The sequence below is a fragment of the Rhinoraja longicauda genome, chromosome 21 (genome assembly GCF_053455715.1).
Source record: "Rhinoraja longicauda isolate Sanriku21f chromosome 21, sRhiLon1.1, whole genome shotgun sequence".
Classification (NCBI taxonomy): Eukaryota; Metazoa; Chordata; class Chondrichthyes; order Rajiformes; family Arhynchobatidae; genus Rhinoraja; species Rhinoraja longicauda.
Window position 1 is genome coordinate 17,259,824 of NC_135973.1, and position 21,268 is coordinate 17,281,091.

The 21,268-nt window shown below is 42.5% G+C and overlaps 1 protein-coding gene across 1 annotated transcript in view; it reads right to left on the minus strand.

The window, feature by feature from the left end:
• tnfrsf13b (TNF receptor superfamily member 13B) overlaps window positions 1–21,268 on the minus strand; it is a 29,162-nt gene that overhangs the window by 837 nt on the left and 7,057 nt on the right. Inside the window, exons 2-4 of the mRNA XM_078418508.1 lie at window positions 20,183–20,295; window positions 18,815–18,931; window positions 11,108–11,311 (exon numbers count right to left, since the gene is read on the minus strand). Coding sequence (XP_078274634.1) covers window positions 11,108–11,311; window positions 18,815–18,931; window positions 20,183–20,282 — 421 coding nt within the window. The 5' untranslated portion in view covers window positions 20,283–20,295. The remainder of the gene's footprint in view (window positions 1–11,107; window positions 11,312–18,814; window positions 18,932–20,182; window positions 20,296–21,268) is intronic.

Below are 21,268 nucleotides of genomic sequence, written 5' to 3' on the forward strand. Positions count from 1 at the left end.
CAGGCTCGCAGTAACCAGGGCAACAGGTACTGGGGACCTCGCCTGCCTTCACTCTCCCAGGACACTCCCGGCTCGGCCGGATTCGTGCAAACTTGCAGCGTGGGCCTGCTGCATCCGGCGGAACAGCGACACCCCAGTCTGTTTACCTCACCGCACAGTCCCCGTCTGTGAGGCTCCCGAAAGGACTTAAGATTTCCATTTTTAAACTTCAACACGCCAGCCAGACAACAATAAGACAGACGATTAGTTATCAGAGATGGGAAGGAACTGCAGATGCTGATTTACACCGAAGATAGAAACAAAAAGCTGGAGTAACACAGAGGGTCAGGCAGCATCTCTGGAGAGAAGGAAGGAGTGACATTTCGGGTCGAGACCCTTCTTCTTCAGACAGTCAGGGGAGACGAAACGGCGTTTTCTTTTATCATATCTCGCGTTTCCCTCTCCCCTGTCTCAGTCTGAAGAACTCGATTCGAAACGTCACTCATTCCTTTTCTCCAGAGATGCTCCCTATCGCGCTGAGTTACTCCTCCAGTTTTTTGTGTATCTTATTTATAAGGGGAGGTTGGACAAACTTGGCTTATTTTCCCTGGAGGTTGAAGGGAGCTCAGATAAAAGTATGTGAAATTACGGTGTTTGGGACAAATACCCATCATTTATTTATTTGCCTCTGTACTCCACAATTTGAGATTTGTAATAGAAAAAAAATCACATGTGGTTAAAGTGCACATTGTCAGATTTTATTAAAGGCCATTTTTATACATTTTGATTTAACCATGTAGAAATTACAGCAGTTTATACATAGATCCCCCATTTCAGGGCACCATAATGTTTGGGGCACATGGCTTCACAGGCATCTGTAATTGCTCAGGTGTGTTTAATTGCCTCCTCAATGCAGGTGTAAGAGAGCTCTCAGCACCTAGTCTTTCATCCAGTCTTTCCATCACGTTTGGAAACTTTTATTGCTGTTAATCAACATGAGGACCAAAGTTGTGCCAATGAAAGTCAAAGAAGCCATTATGAGTGAGAAACAAGAATAAAACTTAGACATCAGCCAAACCTTTGGCTTACCAAAATCAACTGGTTGGAACATCTTTACGAAGAAAGAAAGCACTGGTGAGCTTACTACTCGCAAAGGGACTGGCAGGCCAAGGAAGACCTTCACAGCTGATGACAGAAGAATTCTCTCTATAATAAAGAAAAATCCCCAAACACGTATCCGACACATCAGAAACACTCTTCAGGAGTCAGGTGTGGATTTGTCAATGACCACTGTCCACAGAAGACTTCATGAACAGAAATACAGAGGCTACGCTGCAAAATGCAAGCCACTGGTTAGTCGCAAAAATAGGATGGCCGGGTTACAGTTTGCCAAGAAGTACTTAAAAGAGCAACCACAGTTCTGGAAAAAGCTCTTGTGGACAGATGAGACGAAGATTAACATATATCAGAATGATGGCAGGAGCAAAGTATGGAGGAGAGAAGGAACTGCCCAAGATCCAAAGAATACCACCTCAGGAAGGCAGATTATTATCTGAATGGTGTCAAGTTAGGAAAAGGGGAAGTGCAACGAGATCTGGGTGTCCTAGTTCATCAGTCACTGAAAGTAAGCATGCAGATATAGCAGGCAGTGAAAAAAGCTAATGGAATGTTGGCCTTCATAAGAGTTATAGAAGTAAAGAGGTCCTTCTGCATTTGTACAGAGCCCTAGTGAGACCACACATGGAATATTGTGTGCAGTTTTGGTCTCCAAATTTGAGGAAGGACATTCTTGCTATTGAGGGAGTGCAGTGTAGGTTCACGAGGTTAATTCCTGGAATGGCGGGACTGTCGTATGTTGAAAGACTGGAGCGACTGGGCTTGTATACTCGAATTTAGAAGGATGAGAGGGGATCTTATTGAAACATATAAGATTATTAAGGGATTGGACACGCTAGAGGCAGGAAATATGTTGGGGGAGTCGATGTTGGGGGAGTCCTGAACCAGGGGCCACAGTTTAAAAATAAGGGGTAGGTCATTTAGAACGGAGATGAGGAAAAACTTTTTCACTCAGAGAATTGTGAAGCTGTGGAACTCTGCCTCAGAAGGCAGTGGAAGCCAATTCCCTGGATGCTTTCAAGAGAGAGTTAGATGGAGCTCTTAATGATAGCGGAGTCGAGGGACGTGGGGAGAAGGCAGGAACGGGGCACTGATTGTGGATGATCAGCCATGATCACAGTGAATGGCGGTGCTGGCTCGAAGGGCTGAATGGCCTACTCCTGCACCTATTGTCTATCTGTGAAACACAGTGGTGGGGGTGTTATGGCCTGGGCATATATGGCTGCTGAAGGTACTTGCTCGCTTATCTTCATTGATGATACAACTGCTGATGTTACTAGCATAATGAATTTTGAAGTGTATAGACACATCCGATCTGCTCAAGTTCAAACAAATGCCTCAAAACTCATTGGCCGGTGGTTCATTCTACAGCAAGACAATGATCCCAAATACACTGCTAAAGCAACAAAGGAGTTTTTCAAAGCTGAAAAATGGTCACTTCTTGAGTGGCTAAGTCAATCACCGGATCTGAACCCAATTGAGCATGCCTTTTACATGCTGAAGAGAAAACTGAAGGGTACTAGCCCCTAAAACAAGCAGAAGCTAAAGATGGCTACAATACAGGCCTGGCAGAGCATCACCAGAGAAGACACTCAGCAACTGGTGATGTCCATGAATTGCAGACTTCAAGCAGTCAATGCATGCAAAGGATATGCAAAGACATAGTAAACATGACTACTTTCATTTACATGACATTGCTGTGTCCCAAACATTATGGTGCCCTGAAATGGGGGGGGGGGGGCTATGTATAAACACTGCTGTAATTTCTACACGGTGAAACCAAAATGTATACAAATGGCCTTTATTAAAATCTGACAATGTGCACTTTAACCACATGTAATTTTTTCTATTACAAATCTCAAATTGTGGAGTACCGAGGCAAATAAATAAATGATGGGTCTTTGTCCCAAACATAATGGAGGGCACTGTATGAGAAGCATAGATAGAGAAAACGGAAACAATTTTCCAGGGTTAATATGTCAAATAGAGGGCATAGCTTTCAGGTTAAAGGGATTTAAGGGAGATGAGTAGCAATTTTTTAAATACGAGATTGGTGGATGCTCAGAATGCACTGCCCTGAGTGCTGGAGGCAGAAATGTTGGTGCCATTTTTAAGAAGCTTTTTCTTGATATGGAGGGAATGGCTTGGAAGGAACTGCAGATGCTGGTTTACATTGAAGATGATACAAAATGCCAGAGTAACTCAATGGGACGGGCAGCATTTCTGGATAGAAGGAATGGGTGAAGTTCTGGGTCGAGTGATATGGATTATGTGCAGGCAGAGATTAATTTATCTTGGCATCATGTTTGGCAGAGACATTTTGTGCTGAAGGACCTAGTCTTGGGCTGTACTGTTGTATGACTGAAAATTGCCATCCGAGTGGTTCAGTCCAGCCACGCCAAATTACCATCGCTTCCTTAGGTTACATTTGAACTATTATCCTCTGGCTTTTAAAACTGCGAGTGTTGACATCACTATTAATGCCATCCCTGACTCCAAAAAATCTGCTGCTGGGCCTCTCACTTGCCTTCTAATAACTAAACTGATATTTGAACTATCCAGGTTCCCCTCTTTGAGTGTGGTCTAACAAGTGCCCCAGTGGACTGGCTTCTTGTTCTTTGTGTTGGATGTTTTGGGGTGTGTACTTGGTAACTGGTTCTGATGTTCCCACCAAGGACCTGGCCTGAACTAAAAAACAAACTGCTGGAAGAACTCAGCAGTTTGCCAGCTTTCCTCCAGAATTTATTTTTACTCAAGATTCCAGCATTTTCAATCTGTTCTGTTTCCTTGGTCTGGACTAGTCATGTGCTTCAATAACAATTGTTATTGCAGTTCATTCGAGAGTCAAACACTGATAATCCACTATGACATACCTCTGCTTTGGTATCTGGCTGATTAGGTAATGTTTACCCAGTTCCATTCTGACTAGTTGAGGCCCCAGTTCCCATACTCTTTTAAACTAACCAGGGTCCTGTTTCTTGCATTCCCTCTAAACTTGGTTGGCTGGAACATTTATTATTATACAGTAACATCGTAAAAGTGAATTAAAAAAGAGTAAACACTTTAACTCCCCTTTCCATTCCCACACAGACCTTTCAGCCCAGGGCTGCTGGAGTGAGGTCAAACGCAAATTGAAGGAACACTGAAAGTTAGAGTGCAAGTACAGCAGGCAGTGAAGAAAGCTAATGGCATGTTGGCCTTCATAACGAGAGAATTTCAGTATAGGAGTAAAGAGGTTCTCCTGCAGTTGTATAGGGCCCTGGTAAGACCACATCTGGAGTATTGTGTACAGTTTTGGTCTCCTAATTTGAGGAAGGATATCCTTGTCATTGAGGCAGTGCGGCGTAGGTTCATGAGATTGATCCCTGGGATGGCGGGACTGTCATATGAGGAAAGATTGAAAAGACTAGGCTTGTATTCACTGGAGTATAGAAGGATGAGAGGGGATCTTATATAGACATATAAAATTATAAAAGGACTGGACAAGCTAGATGCAGGAAAAATGTTCCCAATGTTGGGTGAGTCCAGAACCAGGGGCCACAGTCTTAGAATATAGGGGAGGCCATTTAAAACTGGGGTGAGAAGGAACCTTTTCACCCAGAGAGTTGTGAATTTGTGGAATTCTCTGCCACAGAGGGCAGTGGAAGCCAAATCACTGGATAGATTTAGGAAAAAGTTGGATAGAGCTCTAGGGGTTAGTGGAATCAAGGGATATGGGAAGAAGGCAGGCACGGGTTATTGATTGTGGATGATCAGCCATGATCACAATGAATGGCGGTGCTGGCTCGAAGGGCCGAATGGCCTCCTCCTGCACCTATTTTCTATGTTTCTGTGTAACACCTCATATTTCACTTGGGCAGCTTACAACCTATTAAATATTGATTTCTCTAACTTCAAGTAATCCTTGCATTCCCTCTCTCTCTGCCTCTTCCCCCATCCTCGTCATCTGACTAGTTTCGTCGTCCTGCTTTGTTTCACATTTGTGCCCACTTGTTATCACCACACCCAACAATGGACCATTGTGGGCTCCACCTTTCCTTGATCATCTGGCTGGCTTTAATTTCATACCTTTCATTTGTTTTTTGTACCTTTTGGTATCTATTGGCCTTGGGTCAGGTCAATCTGACTGTTTCACATTTGGCCATTTCAATAATAACAAAAGTCTAGTTTTGTAACAAAACAAAACATTGTGAAGCATGCAGGCACAGCAGGCAGTGAAGAAAGCTGATAGCATGTTGGCCCTCATAACAAGAGGAGTTGAGTATAGGAGCAAAGAAGTCCTTCTGCAGTTGTGCAGAGCCCCGGTGAGGCCACACCTGGAGTATTGTGTGCAGTTTTGGTCTCCAAATTTGAGGAAGGACTTTCTTGCTGTTGAGGGAGTGCAGCGTAGGTTCACAAGGTTAATTCCCGGGATGGCTGGATTGTCATATGTTGAAAGAATGGCTGGACTGTCGAATATGTTGAAAGAATACACTGGAATTTAGAAGGATGAGTGGGGATATTGAAACAAATAAGTTTATAAAGGGATTCGACACGCTAGAGGCAGGAAACATGTTCCTGATTTTGGGGGCGTGTAGAACCAGGGGCCACAGTTTAAAAATAAGGGGTAGGCCATTTAGAATGGAGATGAGGATTTTTTTTTTCACCCAGAGAGTTGTGAATCTGTGGAATTCTCTGCCTCAGAAAGCAGTGGAAGCTGATTCGCTGGATGCTTTCAAGAGAGAGTTAGATAGAGCTCTTAAAGATAGCGGAGTCAAGGGATATGGGGAGAAGGCAAGAACGGGGTACTGATTGTGGATGATCAGCCATGATCACAGTGAATGGCGGTTCTGGCTCGAAGGGTCGAATGGCCTACTCCTGCACCTATTGTCTATCGTCTATTTATTCAGATGTATTTCTTCTATTTTTGTATGTAGGCATGCATTTTAGCATCTTTGTCAGTAGGGCTAAGGACATGACCTTATTTCCTTCACTTATCTGAATGGCACTTTAACCTTTGCTTTACTAATGATCATGAAATATGGTGCTTTGTTAAAATTTAGCAAATAACAGATGCTGTAACCATCAGTTTATATATAAAAGGGCATTAAAAAAAAAAAAGTTAAACGTGGCTGATGCTAGAAAAAGATAGTTGCCATAATAGGCTATGGTGTTTAGTGGGTTTTTGTGCAAAGCTATGACTTTGCTGATGGATAGACAGTTCCAGGATGTTGACTTTACATCCTGGTTATGACCTGGTAGGGAATTTGGAGATTGTGTTACGATGAGACAGTTGCTTTTGCGAATTTGGAGATGAAGGTCACTGGTTTAGGAGATGTCAAGAAGCCAAGGAATGTTTGTGCCAGATGAAGTGGTAGTTGATGATGTAACAACCTTTTAGTCTTGATTTATCTTGGATACTGCTCTGTTATTCCAGATGCATTCAGCCATGGAATCCGAACAGCACAGGAAATTATTTCATTTATTGTTCATGTCAGCTCTTTGTAGAGCAGTCCCGTCTCTTCCATTTCTCTACTTTAGCCCTCTTCTGTCTCTTTGCAAGCTCCTATCCATTTTCCTATTTAAATTATTGATAGTCTCCCTATTCACCACTTTTCTGGGAGTACATTCTTGGTCATTACTACTCACCGTATTTTTCTTAAATGCTGTTAAAAATGTTCCTTTGTTACCCATGACTTTAAATCTGTAACTTTAACTCTTGTACTATCACCTAATATGAACAGAAGTTTGTACACATCTATCAAATCACCACTCAACCTCCTTAGATGATTCTTGTAATTAAATTCCCTCAATCACAGGGGCAGAGTAGTAGGTCAGAAATTGGAAGGAGTGATGGGAAAGTAGAGGCTAGGACCTGTAAGTCGCAAAAAAGGATAGGCAACAAGAGGTGAAGTGATATGGTGACACTGATGGGCTGAAGTGTTTCTATTTCAATTCAAGGAGTTTAATCCAGAAAGCAGGTAAACTTAGATCCTAGATCGGTGCTTGGGACTGATCTTGTGGCCTTTGTGAAAATGTGGTGAGAGAGGGACATGATTGGCAGCTCAATGTTCGGGGATTTCGATGTGATCGAGAGGGAGTGAAAAGAGGTGGAGGAGTTGCTCTATTAATCAGGGAGACTGTCAAAGTAGTACTCAGAGGAGACATACTGGAGGATTTGTTTGCTAAGATGACATGAGTAGAGCTTAAAATTAAGAAAGGTACAGGCACTCGAATGGAATTGTATTATATGATTCCCAATAGCAAGCGAGAGATAGAAGAACAGATATGTAGACAGATTATCAACAGATGCCAGGGCAGGAGGGTTGTCTTATTGGGTGACTTCCCCGATATTGCCTGGGACTTGCTCAGTGTCAATCGCTTAGATGGGGCTGAATTTGTGAGATGTATCCAAGTGGGTTTCTTGCAACAATATGTGGCTAGTCCAACCAGAGAAGGGAACATACTGGACCTTGTGTTGGGAAATGAGCCTGGCCAGGTAACTGGTATAACAGTGGAAGAACATTTTAGGGATAGTGATCACAATTCCATAAGTTTTAAGATTGTTTTGAATAGGGGGAAAGCTGGGCCTTGTGGGGAAAGTACTAAATTGAAGTAAGGCAAACTACAAGGTTATTGGGTAGATGTTTGGGAGGGCACATTGTGTGCAGCTGTTATTGGGTAAGTAACAATCTGACATGTGGGAGTCATTTAATGGCCTGTTGATCACAGTTCAGAACTGATGGGTTCCAGTAAAAAGGAGGGATAAGGATGACTAAGTAAGGGCATCTTGGATGACCAAAGAGGTTGTAAATTTGGTCAAAAAAGATAAAGAATATGTATACAAAGTTTAAGAGGATGGAATCGGACAGGGGCTTTGAGGAATATACAAACAGAAAGAAAGAACTCAAGCGGGCAATTAGAAGGGCAAAGGGATCACAAATGGCTTTGGGGCAGATTAAAGAAAATCCCACAGCTTTTTAAACCTACATTAAAAACAAAAGGGTACCCAGGGTGATGTTAGGCCAATTCAAAGATAATGAAGGGAATTTGTGCTTGGAGTTTGGGGATGTAGGCGAGGAACAAAACGAGTGCTTTGCATCTGTTTTCACCAAGGAGAAGGACATGGAGGAGAGTGAGATCAACGCGGAGAATGCTAATATGCAAGGGCAGTTTGCAATCAAGAAGGTGGTGTGAGGCTCTTGAAGAGCATTAAGGTGGATAAAACCCCATTGGCCTGATGGGACTAATCCCAGTTTATTGCAGAGGTAAGAGAGGAGATTGAGGAACCTTGACAAAGATCTTTGCATCTTCTCTATCCACAAGCGGTGTCCCAGAGGACTGGAGAGTAGCTAAAGTTGCTCCTTTATTTAAGAAGGGAAGTAGAGTATCCAGGGAATTACAGGCTGGTGATCCTCGCATTAGTGGTAGGGAAGCTATTGCAGAGGATTCTTTGGGATAGGGTTTACTCAGATTTGGTAGTGAAAGGGTTAAGTAGGGAAAGTCAGCATGGCTTTGTACATCGTCGTGTTTTGCCAACTGCATCGAGTTTTTTTTTGAGAAAGCAGCAAAGCGAAAGTAACTTTCAAACATAGACGGGTTGGTTAGTAAGATTGCAGATGACATCAAGATTGCTTGGGTCGCGGACTGTGAGGATGGCTGTCAAGGTATACAGTGGGATACAGATCAGCTACAGAAATGGATTATGAAATGGCAGATGGAGTTTAATCTGAGCAAGTCTCAGGTGTTGCACTATTGGAGATCGAAAGTAAGGGGAAAATATGCAATTAAAGGTATGACCCTTAACAGCAATGATGTACAGAGGGATCTTGGGGTCCAAGTCCACAACTCCCTGAAAGTGGCAACACGTAGATGGTGTGGTAAAGTAGGCATAAGTATGCTTGCTTTTATAGGTTGGAGTATTGAGTAGAAGAGTCAGATTGTCACGATGCAGCTTTATAGTACTTTGGTTAGGCTGCATTTGGAGTATTGCGCATTATTGTGATCGTCCCATTACAGGAAGGATGTGGGAAGGGAATCTAAGGAATCAAATTTTTACACAGTGGTTGATATCTGGCACATGCTGCCAGTGGAGGAAGTGGAATCAGATGGAATCACTGCATTTAAGTGACATTTAGACAGATACATTTATGGAAGGATGCAGTTCTTATGCAGGAAAATGGGCTTAGTGTATATAGGCAAAAAGGTTGGTAAGGACATGGTGGCCCAAAGGGGCTGTTTCTATGCTATATAAATCTGATTTTGAATAAAAACCAATGAAGGATTCTACATCTTCAAGCCATACCTTGTGCATCTAAGAACATCACTGTCTGAACCGAATAATTCCCAAGCCACTTCTTATCACTTACATGGTAGTTGACAAAATTTGAAGTGAACTGAAAGATGGAATAGCTTTGGGGAGTTGGGCAGTGAACCATTTGCTGAAGAATCTCTAGCCTTCATCCACTACTAATGGCTGCCATTATGTGGCTGTTTCAATTGAATTTCTGTTCAATGGCAGATCACAGGATGAGACTGTCGGATGATTTCTCAGTGATATTGATTGAATGTAAAGTAGATGTGGCCAGGCACTGAATAAAATTAGTCATAGAGTGGGGCAATGTGCCAATATCTTGCATGTGGGCATGAGCTGTTCCAATATCTAAGAATCTGCAACGTTATCGAAGGTTCTGCAAATATTAGTAAAAGGATTTGCTCCAATCGAATGGTAGCAAAACCATTGACGAAACGGCTCGCCAGTTAACCTTTTTGTGATAGGATTGCTTCCTTATTTGTTCCCAATCCATTAGGGCAGATCTAACATCAAAGGACTAATCTTCTCGTGTCCCTGTCTTTGAAACATAGACAAAAGTTTGAGTTTTCACATCCTCATCCCGTATCAGAATTGTCCTTTTGAGACATTTTGGGGAATCTCTCAACAGAAGATCGGATTAGCATCATATTACAGTTTTAGATCTTTTGGGGGAAATTGTGAAATTACAAAAATTTGGGATGGGAGAAAGTTTTGTTTATTTTAACAAAATCTGCTGGAACATGGAGATGAGATGATGGGTAGGCGGTAATTTGGTCTCTGCAGATAGGCCACCTAGAACACGAGACTGAGTCGCCAATGCCAATTGTTTATGGGTTCTTGAAAGCAGAAACGGGTGAAATTATTATGGGTAACAAGGAAATGGCGGAAGAGTTGAACAGGTACTTCGGATCTCTCTTCACTAAGGAAGACACAAACAATCTCCCAGATGTACTGGAGGACAGAGGATCTAGGGAGAGAAGAACTGAAAGTAATTTGCATTAGGCCAGAAATAGTATTGGGTAGACTGATGGGACTGAAGGCTGATAAATCCCCAGGGCCTGAAGGGCTGCATCCCAGGGTACTTAAGGAGGTGGCCCTAGATATTGTGGACGCATTGGTGATCATTTTCCAATGTTCAATAGATTCAGGATCAGTTCCTGTGGATTGGAGGATAGCTAATATCCCACTTTTCAAGAAAGGAGCAAGAGAGAAAACGGGGAATTATAGACCATTTAGCCTGACATTAGTGGTGGGGAAGATGCTGGAGTCAATTATTAAAGAGGTAATAACGGCACATTTGGATAGTGGTAAAAAGATTGGTCCAAGTCAGCATGGATTTATGAAGGGGAAATCCTGCTTGATTTTTTTTGAGGATGTGACAAGTAAAATGGATCAAGGAGAGCCAGTGGATGTAGTGTATCTAGACTTTCAGAAAGCCTTTGATAAGGTCCCACACTGGAGATTGGTGAGCAAATTTGGAGCACACAGTATTGAGGTTAGGGTATTGATATGGATAGAGAATTGGTTGGCAGACAGGAAGCAAAGAGTAGGAATAAACTGGTCCTTTTCAGAATGGCAGGAGTGGCGAGCTGTTTTTTTGGGGGGGTTTCTGACCAAGGCTACGCCCTCTGTAATGGCTCCAACCCACCATGAGCATGCTTGCCAATGGATTACGTCCAATATCCCATTGCAGCTTCAAAACAATCACATTTTACTCACCTTCTAAAGACAGACCAGTCTTGTGGCTGGAATCAGCGGTGTCATTTTTCTTTTTGACTGTGTAAATCACCAGTATCAGAAGTAAACATGTAACAATGCATAGACTTGCTGCCATGAAGACGAAGATGAGGATGTGGAAATGATCTTCGTGGGATAGGCAGTTTTTGACACCAACTGGGGCATCTTGATTTGAGCTTGCGATTTCTTTTTTAAAAAAATAGAAGGATATAATTAATTCAAGGCTAACATAAGTGAAACCAAGTGTAGATGCTTAACATAAAGTACACTTTGCAGGGCTGTGTGCTGTGATCTAGCTGATTGTAAAATGGGGACTATTCGCTACTTCCTATTCCTCCGTCTACGCCACATCTGCGCCCAAGATGAGGTGTTCCTTACTCATTCTTTAGGGAGCGCGGGTCCCCCTCTTCCATCATAGATGAGGCCCTCACATGGGTCTCATTGGTATCCCGCAGCTTTGCCCTTGCCTCCCTTCCCCACAGTCGCAACAGGGACAGAGTCCCCCGTGTCCTCACCTTTCACCCCATCAGTTGTCGCATACAGCACATAATCATCCTACATTTTCGCCACCTCCAACGGAATCCCACCACTAGGCACATCTTCCTATCTCCACCCCTTTCTGCAGTCCATTCCCTCTGCAACTCCCTGGTTAACTCGTGCAGGATACCTCCTCCCTCGACTCCATCCAAAGACCCCGACAGTCCTTTCAGGTGAGGCAAAGGTTCACTTGCACTACCTCTAACCTCATCTACTGTATCCACTGTTCCTGGTGCGGACTCCTATACATCGGCAAGACCAAGCGCAGATTTGCCGATCGTTTCGCTGAACACCTCTGCTCCGTCCGCCCAGGCCTATATGATCTCCCGGTTGCTAAAAAACATTAACTCCCCCTCCCATTCCCTCACTGACCTTTTTGTCTTGGGCCTCCTCCACTGTTAAGTGAGGCCCAACGTAAATTGAAGGAACAGCACCTCATATTTCGCTTGGGCAGCTTACAACCTAGCAGTGTGACTCTTGATTTCTCTAACTTCAAGTAACCCTTGCTTCCCCTTTCTCTGTTCCTCCCCACCCTAGTTCTCCGACAAGTTTTATTGTCCTTCTGATTGATATTATTAATTGTATGCCTCCTTGTCACCTTCCCCTCAGCTAACAATGAACCATTCTATATTTCCTTATCATCTGTTGTTTTCACACCTTACCCCTCCATATCTCTTGGCTCCCTCTTCCCTGACTCTCAACCCGAAACATCACCCTTTCCTTCTCTCCAGTGATTATGCCTGTCCTGCTGAGTTATTCCAGCATTTTGGGTCTATCTTCGGGGACTAGAAGGATCCTGCTATGTAAAATAATTTAATCTTTATCCTATCCTATATCTATACAGGTACCTTTATGTCTGTAGACACAAAATGCTGGAGCAACTCAGCGGGTCGAGCAGCATCTCGGGAGAGAAGGAATGGGTGCCGTTTCGGGTCAAAACATCACCCATTCCTTCTCTCCCGAGATGCTGCCTGATCCGCTGAGACCCGAAACGTCACCCATTCCTCCTCTTCCGAGTTGCTGCCTGACCCGCTGAGTTGCTCCAGCATTTTGTGTCTACCTTCGATTTAAACCAGTATCTGCAGTTTTTTCCCTACACCTTTATGTATGTGAATAAGAGCAAGAAATATTGCACAAAATGATAATAGATTAGATAAGACTGCAGTAAGTTTGACCGTACCTATGAGCAGGCAGAAGAGCTAGCAATGCCAACATGGTGTGCCTCCTTTAAAGCTCGAGACCTGTAGCTTTGTTTCTTTACCTTTCACCACAAGAGCCCAGCAACAAAGGGTTTACAATATTTATAAACCGGTTGGTACCAGTAAAACTCCAGACCTATCTTTCTCCCCTATCTCCTGCATTTGCAAATAATACGGGGTCTCTTTAATGACTGAGGGCTTCAGCAGTGCCATTGTCACTGGGCCATGGAGAAGTGTTGGATGCAATTTGCAATATGGTCAGAAACTGTAACAACATTGTTGTATATCTCCAAAACTGCTTGAAATTCAGGTGAGGACTTCTGACTTATTTTGCGTATGTGAAGATATAAAAATAGGAAAACAATCCGTGTTTGTTTAACCACTCCTTACCCTCTAATTCAGACAGCATACTGGTAAACCTATTCTGCACCACCTTCAAAGCCTCCCCACCCTTCCTGTAATGAGGCGACTAGAAATGCAGCTTAATCAAAGTTTTATAGAGCTGCAACCTGACTTTCTTACTCTTCTGCTCAATGCTCGGACTGATGAAGGCAAGCATACCAATATGCATTCGTTACCACTCAGTCATAGACATTCTGCACGGAATAGGCCCTTCGGACAGTCCTATCCTACCCAATCTTTCCTATAGCTCAGGCCCTCGAATCTTGGCTACATTTTCATAAATCTTCTCTGGCCTCTTTCTTGGTCTACTTGTGTTGCCACTTTCGGGGTACTATTGCCAAGATCTTTCTGTACTTCAATGCTGTTAGAATTTTGCCATTCAATTCGATCTCCCTAAGTGCAATGCTTCATTCTTGCTCCAATTAAACTTCATCTGTCATTTCTCTGTCCATATCTGTAACTGATCTTTACCTTTCTGAACTGCCTTCAACTCCACCAATTTTGTTGCCTGCAAACGTACGAACCAACCATACTGCATTTTCGTCCTCATTATATCTATACCTCATCAATCACCTTCTTCACCTCAAAAATCTGAAATCAAGTTTGTAAGACATGTCCTGCCACAGACAAAGCTATGCTAACTGTTCCTAATTAGTGCACTCTACCATAAAATCTATCTCTAAGAATCTTCTAGAATCCTCTAAAATAGTTTCCCTACATCTGGTGTGAGGCACACCAGCCAAAATGAACAGGATTATCTCTATTTCTCTTCTTACACAAAGGAACAACAATGACTGTTGTTCTGGGGGACCTTGAACTGTGGCTAGAAAGGATACAAAGATCTTTGTCAAGGCCCCTCCCTTGCCTCTTATTAACCCGGGATCAATCTATTCACATCCTGAAGATATATCCACCTTAATGTTTTAAGAGATCAAACATTATTTACTTTTTGATCTCAACTGCCTGAGCAAAAGGTATACCCCATGCTCATCTCACGATCTTCCATGAACTTTTCATTGGAAAAATATTTGCAAAGTATTCTTCTACATCCTCTGACTCCAGGCATAACTATCCTTGAGTGATCCTACCTTTTCCCTAGTTGCCCTCATGTATTTAATGTAATGTGACAGTGCGCCCACCCTCCCTTGGGTGTTGCCCTGATACCTATCACTGGCCAGGAGACACCAACCCCCAGCATTATTGGTAATAGCTGGGTCAAATTAGCTGATATTGGTTTGGCCATCTGAATCATGTCAGCCTACTCCCTATAAAACACAGGCATTCCAGCCAGACGGGAGAACGGAGTGGGAAAATATTATATGGAGTAAATTGAATTGTCTGTAGTCTAGCTTCCGTGATGGTGGAATCTCAGGAGGAAGCCGAGATGGATCATCCACATTACTCTTACAGAAGATGGTAATGTATGTTTCAGCCTTATCGCAAGCACACTCGCATGCTAGCGACAAGGTTCCACTATAGTTGTTGATGGGGATGTTCTTAGTGCTCCCCCCCCCCCTCCCTGTTAACTGTGTAATTGTCCACTACCATTCATGACAGGATATAGGAGGATTGCAGTAGTTTTGATCTGATCCATTGGTTATAGGAACACATAGTTTGACTGCTTTTGTTGACTAGCATAAGTAGTCTTGTGATGCATCTCACCCCAGGAGATGCTGCACAATACAATCAACAAACACCAAATGCATCCCATCATAGCCGAGGCCTTCAACAAGTCCAGTTTAAAGAAGTCACTTCCTAACCAACACCAGCATGTGTCCTGCAGCACCAGAGGATCAAATACTGTCGACAACTGCTGCTCCATCGTCAAAAATGCCTATCACACCATCCCTCGCCCTCACTTTGGAAAATTAAAGCACCCGCCTGTACTCCTTGATTGTAGGCAGTGACTCAGGAGGGCAACTCCAGTGATAAGGATTGCATAGAGCTGTTCAGTGGTGGCAGAGGAACGACTCTGCTTGGAGCCAGCAGACTGGATGATATTTAAGGACATGGCAACAGACCTGAAATAATATGCCACATTTGTTACCAACTCTTCATGAGGAACTATGTGGAGGAGTGTGTTTCCACCAAGACCATGTTTCCAAACCAGAAGCGTTGGATGAACCAGGCGGTCCGCAATCTAAAGAGGATCAGATCTCGGATATTCATGTCTGTCGATACAAGGTGATATAGGAAGTCGAGGTATGACCTTGGTAAGGCCATCAGAAAAACAAAGAGACATTCTCAGTCAAAACTGGAGGGTGAAATAGTTGCGGCAGGGCTCCTATTGCCATCATTTTCTAAGGGCAAAACAAAGTAGTGACTCAAGTGACAGAGTTGCATCACTCCTGGATGAGCTTCATGGTTTCTGCGCTTTCTACAAAAGGGAGAACATCTATGAATTTCTCTGGATACCATAGCCCCAGGCGACATTGTAATCTCAGTCATTAAGTCAGATGTCTGATGTCAGAAAATACATCTGAAGAAGGGTCTCAACTCGAAATGTCACCCATTCCTTCTCTCCAGAGATGCTGCCTGTCCTGTGGAGTTATTCCAGCATTTTGTCAGAAATTACCGTCAGTAGATCTTTCATGTGGGTGAACTTTAGGAAAGCTCCTGGCCCTGATTGTGTAACTGGTTGTGTTCTTAAAGCCTGCATGGACCAACAGCTGGAATTTACATGGACTTCTTCAAACTTCTCATTAATAAGGTCCGAGGTTTCTACTTGCATTAAAAGAATATCAATAGCGCCAGTGCCGAAGAAGTACAAGGTGGCATACCTCAATGACTACTGATCAGTGGCACTAACATTGGTGGCAATGAAGTACCTTGAGAGGTTGGTTATGACCCACATCATCACCCGCCTTAATAAGGTCCTGGACCTACTACAATTCACCTACTGCCACAACAAATCAGCAGGGGATGCGAGCTCACTGGCTCTCCACTCTGAAATGGATCACTTGGATAACAAGAAGTGGTGTTGTCATCGACTACAGCTTTGCATTCAACATTATCGTCTCCACCAAACCCATTATCAAACTGGGAGATCTGGGTCTCTGCTCATCCCTATGTGATTGAGGGATGAAGATTTCCTCATGGTAGAAACATTTTCTCCTCAATAATCATCAACACAGGAGAACCTCAAGGCTGTGTGCTCAGTCCCCCGCTCAACCAATATTGTTTAGCTGAAAATGGCTCCAACGCCATCTTTATATTTGCCGATGATGCCACTGTTGTTGGATGAATAACGGGTAATGATGAGTCAGAGTACAATCTGATTGAATGGTACCATAACAACAATGTTGCTCTCAACCTAATTGAAACGTACAAAATAATGAAAGGCGTAGAATGGGGATGTGGAAAGGATGTTTCCACTGGTGGTAGAGTCTTGGACTAGAGATCATAGCCTCAGAATTAAAGGGCACTCTTTAAGAGGTGAGGAGGAACTTCTTTAGTAAGGGTAGTTAATCGGTGAAACTCATTGCCACAGAGGGCTGTGGAAACCAAGTCAATGGATACTTTTAAGGCAGAGATAGACAAATTATTGATTAGAATGGGTGTCAAGGGTTATGGGGAGAAGGCAGGAAAATGGGATTAGGAGGCAGAGATCAGACATGGTTGAATGATGGCACGGACTCAATGGGCTGAATGGCCTAATTCTACTTGAACTTGTGAACATTAGGAAGACCAAGGAGCTGAATGTTGATATCAGGAGGCTGCACTACACACTTTGGTTTTCATTATTTGCACTATTATAGTTACCTACTATTTTGTTTCTTAATTTATTAAATTTTTGATTACGATATATTATCTATATGTTATTGCATTTATGTGCCTGTTAAATTGCAAAGCTAAGAATTTTATTATTCCATTTGTTAGTACACTTGACAATTAAACACTTGACTTTTGTTTTTCTCAGTAACTGCTGCAGACCTAGTCTGGTGGTTACTTCCTTCAGGATTTCGCCAGCTGGATTAGTGGTGATGCTATCATTGATGTCCTCCACCTATAGTACAAACTGCTATTATTAGCAGTTCATCCAAGTGTTACTCTTTGCCCATGTTTGATTTGTTGCCATGACATCACATAGGCTGTTGAAGAGTCCAAGGCTATGGGGTAGTCTGTGCTGAGGAAAGGATGGTGATGGAAGAATCGGCTATTGTCTGCAAGGTATGGCTCTGTGAGTGCTGCAGCCTTTCAAGATTCGCTGCAAATACAATCATTTTAAGCAGCTTACGTTTCTTATTTTTAATCAGAATTGGTCAGTTCTGCTGTAGGGTTACCCATCTGCAATATTAATTGCCTTCTTTCTCCAAAGACACTGTGATCTGCAGGACATTTCTAACATTCTTTGTTTGGTCTCAGGTTTCAGCAACGGCTCTGAATTTACATAGATTTAACGTTTATTTATTTGTTTTCTCTCTAATGGCAGTCCTTAACCTGTTGATCAAACAGATCTGTTATTTGGAAGATAAACCCTTCTCAATCCAAAACATCACCCATTCCTTCTCTCCAGCGATGTTGCCTGTCCTGCTGAGTTACTCCAGTATTTTGTCTATCTTCAGTGTAAACCAGCATCTGCAGTTCCTTCCTGCACATGCCATCTGTTATTTGGATCCCTGGCATTACTCTGATAGATATTCCCTTAGTTCTTGCCATTACATTAATGTTTTTTTCAGTTCTGACAGAGGGTCTTCAACCTGGAATATTAACTATATTTCACCTTCCACAGGTCACCTTTCTTGATCCATTGAGGTTTACTGTATTTTTTTTCCTTTGGCCTGGTAATTAGCCTGGTAACCTCATCACGCTGCCACCACTGTCTGTGCTCTGAGTGGACATTTAATGTAACTGGGCACATGGGAGACATCAAAGGATAGTACAGTCAAGAGCATCAAAGGCTGCAGATAGCACAGTGCAGGAAGATATAGGTTTACTATTTTCGGTAACCAAGGCTGTTATTTGTGCCTTTGAAAGACGTATGTTGAACCAATTATTTTCCCCAGCCCAGGACCTTCCCACAAATAAAAATGACCCCAGAGATGCCTAGCAGAGTTGTGTGCCTGCTGTTTTGTGGCTCAGCTCTAAAGAAACAAGGGGATTCATTAGAAAGAATCATGATAATCCATGTTCACATTTGTCCCTTAAGTGCAATCATTTACATAAGCATGGTTAATGTGCTGGATTTTTAAAAACTTTGACTTGCACAATGTCATTGTGCTCAGGATTGGCATCAGTAATGCATGGTCCTATGGTGGCTAACATAATCACGGATATACCGGGGATAGTAGGGATGTAAAACACAAAGCATTATAGTAACTCAACAGGTCAGGCAGCATTTCCGGAGAGAATGGATAGGTCATGGGACCCTACAGACTGCTTCTCTAGACTGAAGAAGGCTCCCGACCCAAAACGTTGTCTTCCTTCCCTCCAGAGATACCGCCTAAGCTGCTGAGTTACTCCAGTATTTTGTGTTTTGCTTATAATCATGGACCTCGTTGGTCTTGGTGGTTTCACGAAAAATGATAAGAATAACTCATAAATTGTTTACCATTGCAAATTTCTGAGCATTGTTGAGGGTGTTGGCCGCACACATCTGCACACGTGATACATTTGCGTAAGAGTTTGTCCCAATAAGATCCAGCAGCGTTATTACATTTCCAAATCTCTGTGATAAAGGGACAATCACCATTGTAAGAATCAAACCACAGTTTATCAGAGTGAATACAAAGCAAGACAACTCAACAATGTCACATCACTGGAATAAGCACAATCATAAATCCCAAAGATTAAAGGGATAAATAAAGCCTGGGCAGTAACCAAAAGGAATCTTCATCCCATTGGAAGTGAACTGAATCCATTAAGTTTTGGGTGACCCTTCCTGCCAAATAAAATCCACCTTAGTGTTAGTAGAAAGTGATCATCTTCGGCCGAAGGAATAAAGTTTTTTACTGGAAAAGCAAACGTTTTTAGACAGTTTGACTAAGATTTCTTAAAACTGGTTATTGGAGGCACACATGAGGAGAAAACAAGTAGGTACTAGTACAAAAACAGAGGTTTTTGAGACCAGATAAAACTTTGCTTCAGAGACATATCTGCAGGAAAATATTACTGCAACCGTAATAGTCTGAAGTGAATTCATACCTATCACAAGGGTTGCCTGAGTTTCTCAGCCTAAAAGACTTGATGTCCAGAAAGTAATTGGGACGAACTGAAATTAGGTGCTTTGATGTTTTTGGTGTGGGGGGGGGGGGGGGGGGGGGGGGTGGAGGGGGGGGGGTGGAGGTACACAGAAGTGTAAGGATAAATTATATCTGTTTTTGGGGAAGAATTAGCATCTGGGACATAACAGTCTAGCTTATTGTTTTTTGTATTTTACTTGCTTACTGATGGAGAACACGAATACCCAGAAAGGGCGGCACGATGAGGCAGCAGTAGAGCTACTGCCCTACAGTGCCAGAGACCTGGGTTCGATCCTGATTACGGGTGCTTGTCTTTACGGAGTTTGGACGTTTTCCTCGTGACCTGCGTGGGTTTTCTCCAAGATCTTCGTTTCCTCCCATACTCCAAAGATGTACAGGTTTGTAGGTTAATTGGCTTGGTACATTAAAAATGTAAAATTGTCCCTTGTGTGTGTAGGGTAGTCGGTGTCTGGCCGGTGCAGACTGGGTGGGCCAAAGGGTCTGTTTCCGCGTTGTATCTCTAAACTAAACAAATAAATTAATTCAATGAGATTTTTAAAAATTAATATATTATGATGACTGTGGCCATGTAATTGATTGGAAACCTATTCTAGTCTGTTTGAGAATTGAAACAAGTTATTTTCTGGTATGTAACTGAAACAAAAACACAAAATTTCTACCAAACTTCTATTCAAATCAGTTCCAGCTGCAGAAACGGGTAGTGAGATGGTACAAACCACAGGAGGACTTGCAGTTCCAGTTTCGCCCACAGTACGCACATTTGTTGCAGCATTGTAGGAGGTCATCCCAGAATTCATCAATTGAACAGCTATTCATCTTCTGTCAAGTTCTTCAAAATAATTGGAAAATAAATCTTTAGTATTAATATTGTTGCCTTTATTGATTTTGTTCTGATACTCCCTTACTCCAAGCCAGCCTCTTACACAACTTAAGAAATCTTCAGTTTTATAGAGAAAAAAAAAAATCAGATTCCCTACATTAAGGCCCCAGAAATGAATGAATTTGATAGCCAGCCAGTCGGCTTCTTGTCGGTGTTGGCTGAAGGACAATGTTGTTGACAATTTACCAGAATGCTGCCTGGTTTAGAGCTTACCTAAAAGGTTGGACAAACTTGGATCGTTTTCTCCGGACCATTGGAGATTGAAGGGAGACCTGATAGAAGTATGTAAAATTAAGAGGTATAGATAGGATAGACAGTTAGAAGCTTTTTTCTAGCGACGGGTGGAAATGTCTAAGACTATAGAGGACCCAGCTTTAAGGTTAGAGGATAAAGTTTAAAGAAGATGTGTGGGGCAAATATTTAATACAGAAACTGATGGGTGCCAGCATCATGCTGCCAGGGGTGCTGGTGGAAGCAGCTTTTAAGAGGCTTTTACTTACGCACATAGATATGTAGGGAATTAAGGTATTTGGATCACATGAAGGCAGAAGAAATTAGTGTAACTTAGCATCATCTTCAGCACAGATCGTATGGGCCATAGGGCCTGTTCCTGAACTGTACTATTTGATACACTGTTCTATTTTCAATGTTGTCAGATAGTGTTGGATTAATTTTTTTTTCTGAACCATTGTGTCATTTAAGTAAAGGGGAAATGCACTGGACTTTTAAACAATGTCTGTTTAGATGCCACAGTTGGCCACTGTGAAGAGAACAGTAATAAGAAATGTAATTGTTATAAAAAGATTATGATATAATTCTGCGGTAAAATATAAGAAAAGCCACTTATGGTTCAACAAGCTGAATGTATGTCATTCCTGGAATAATTCTCTGAGACACCTTTTCATTTTCTATTTGCCATAAA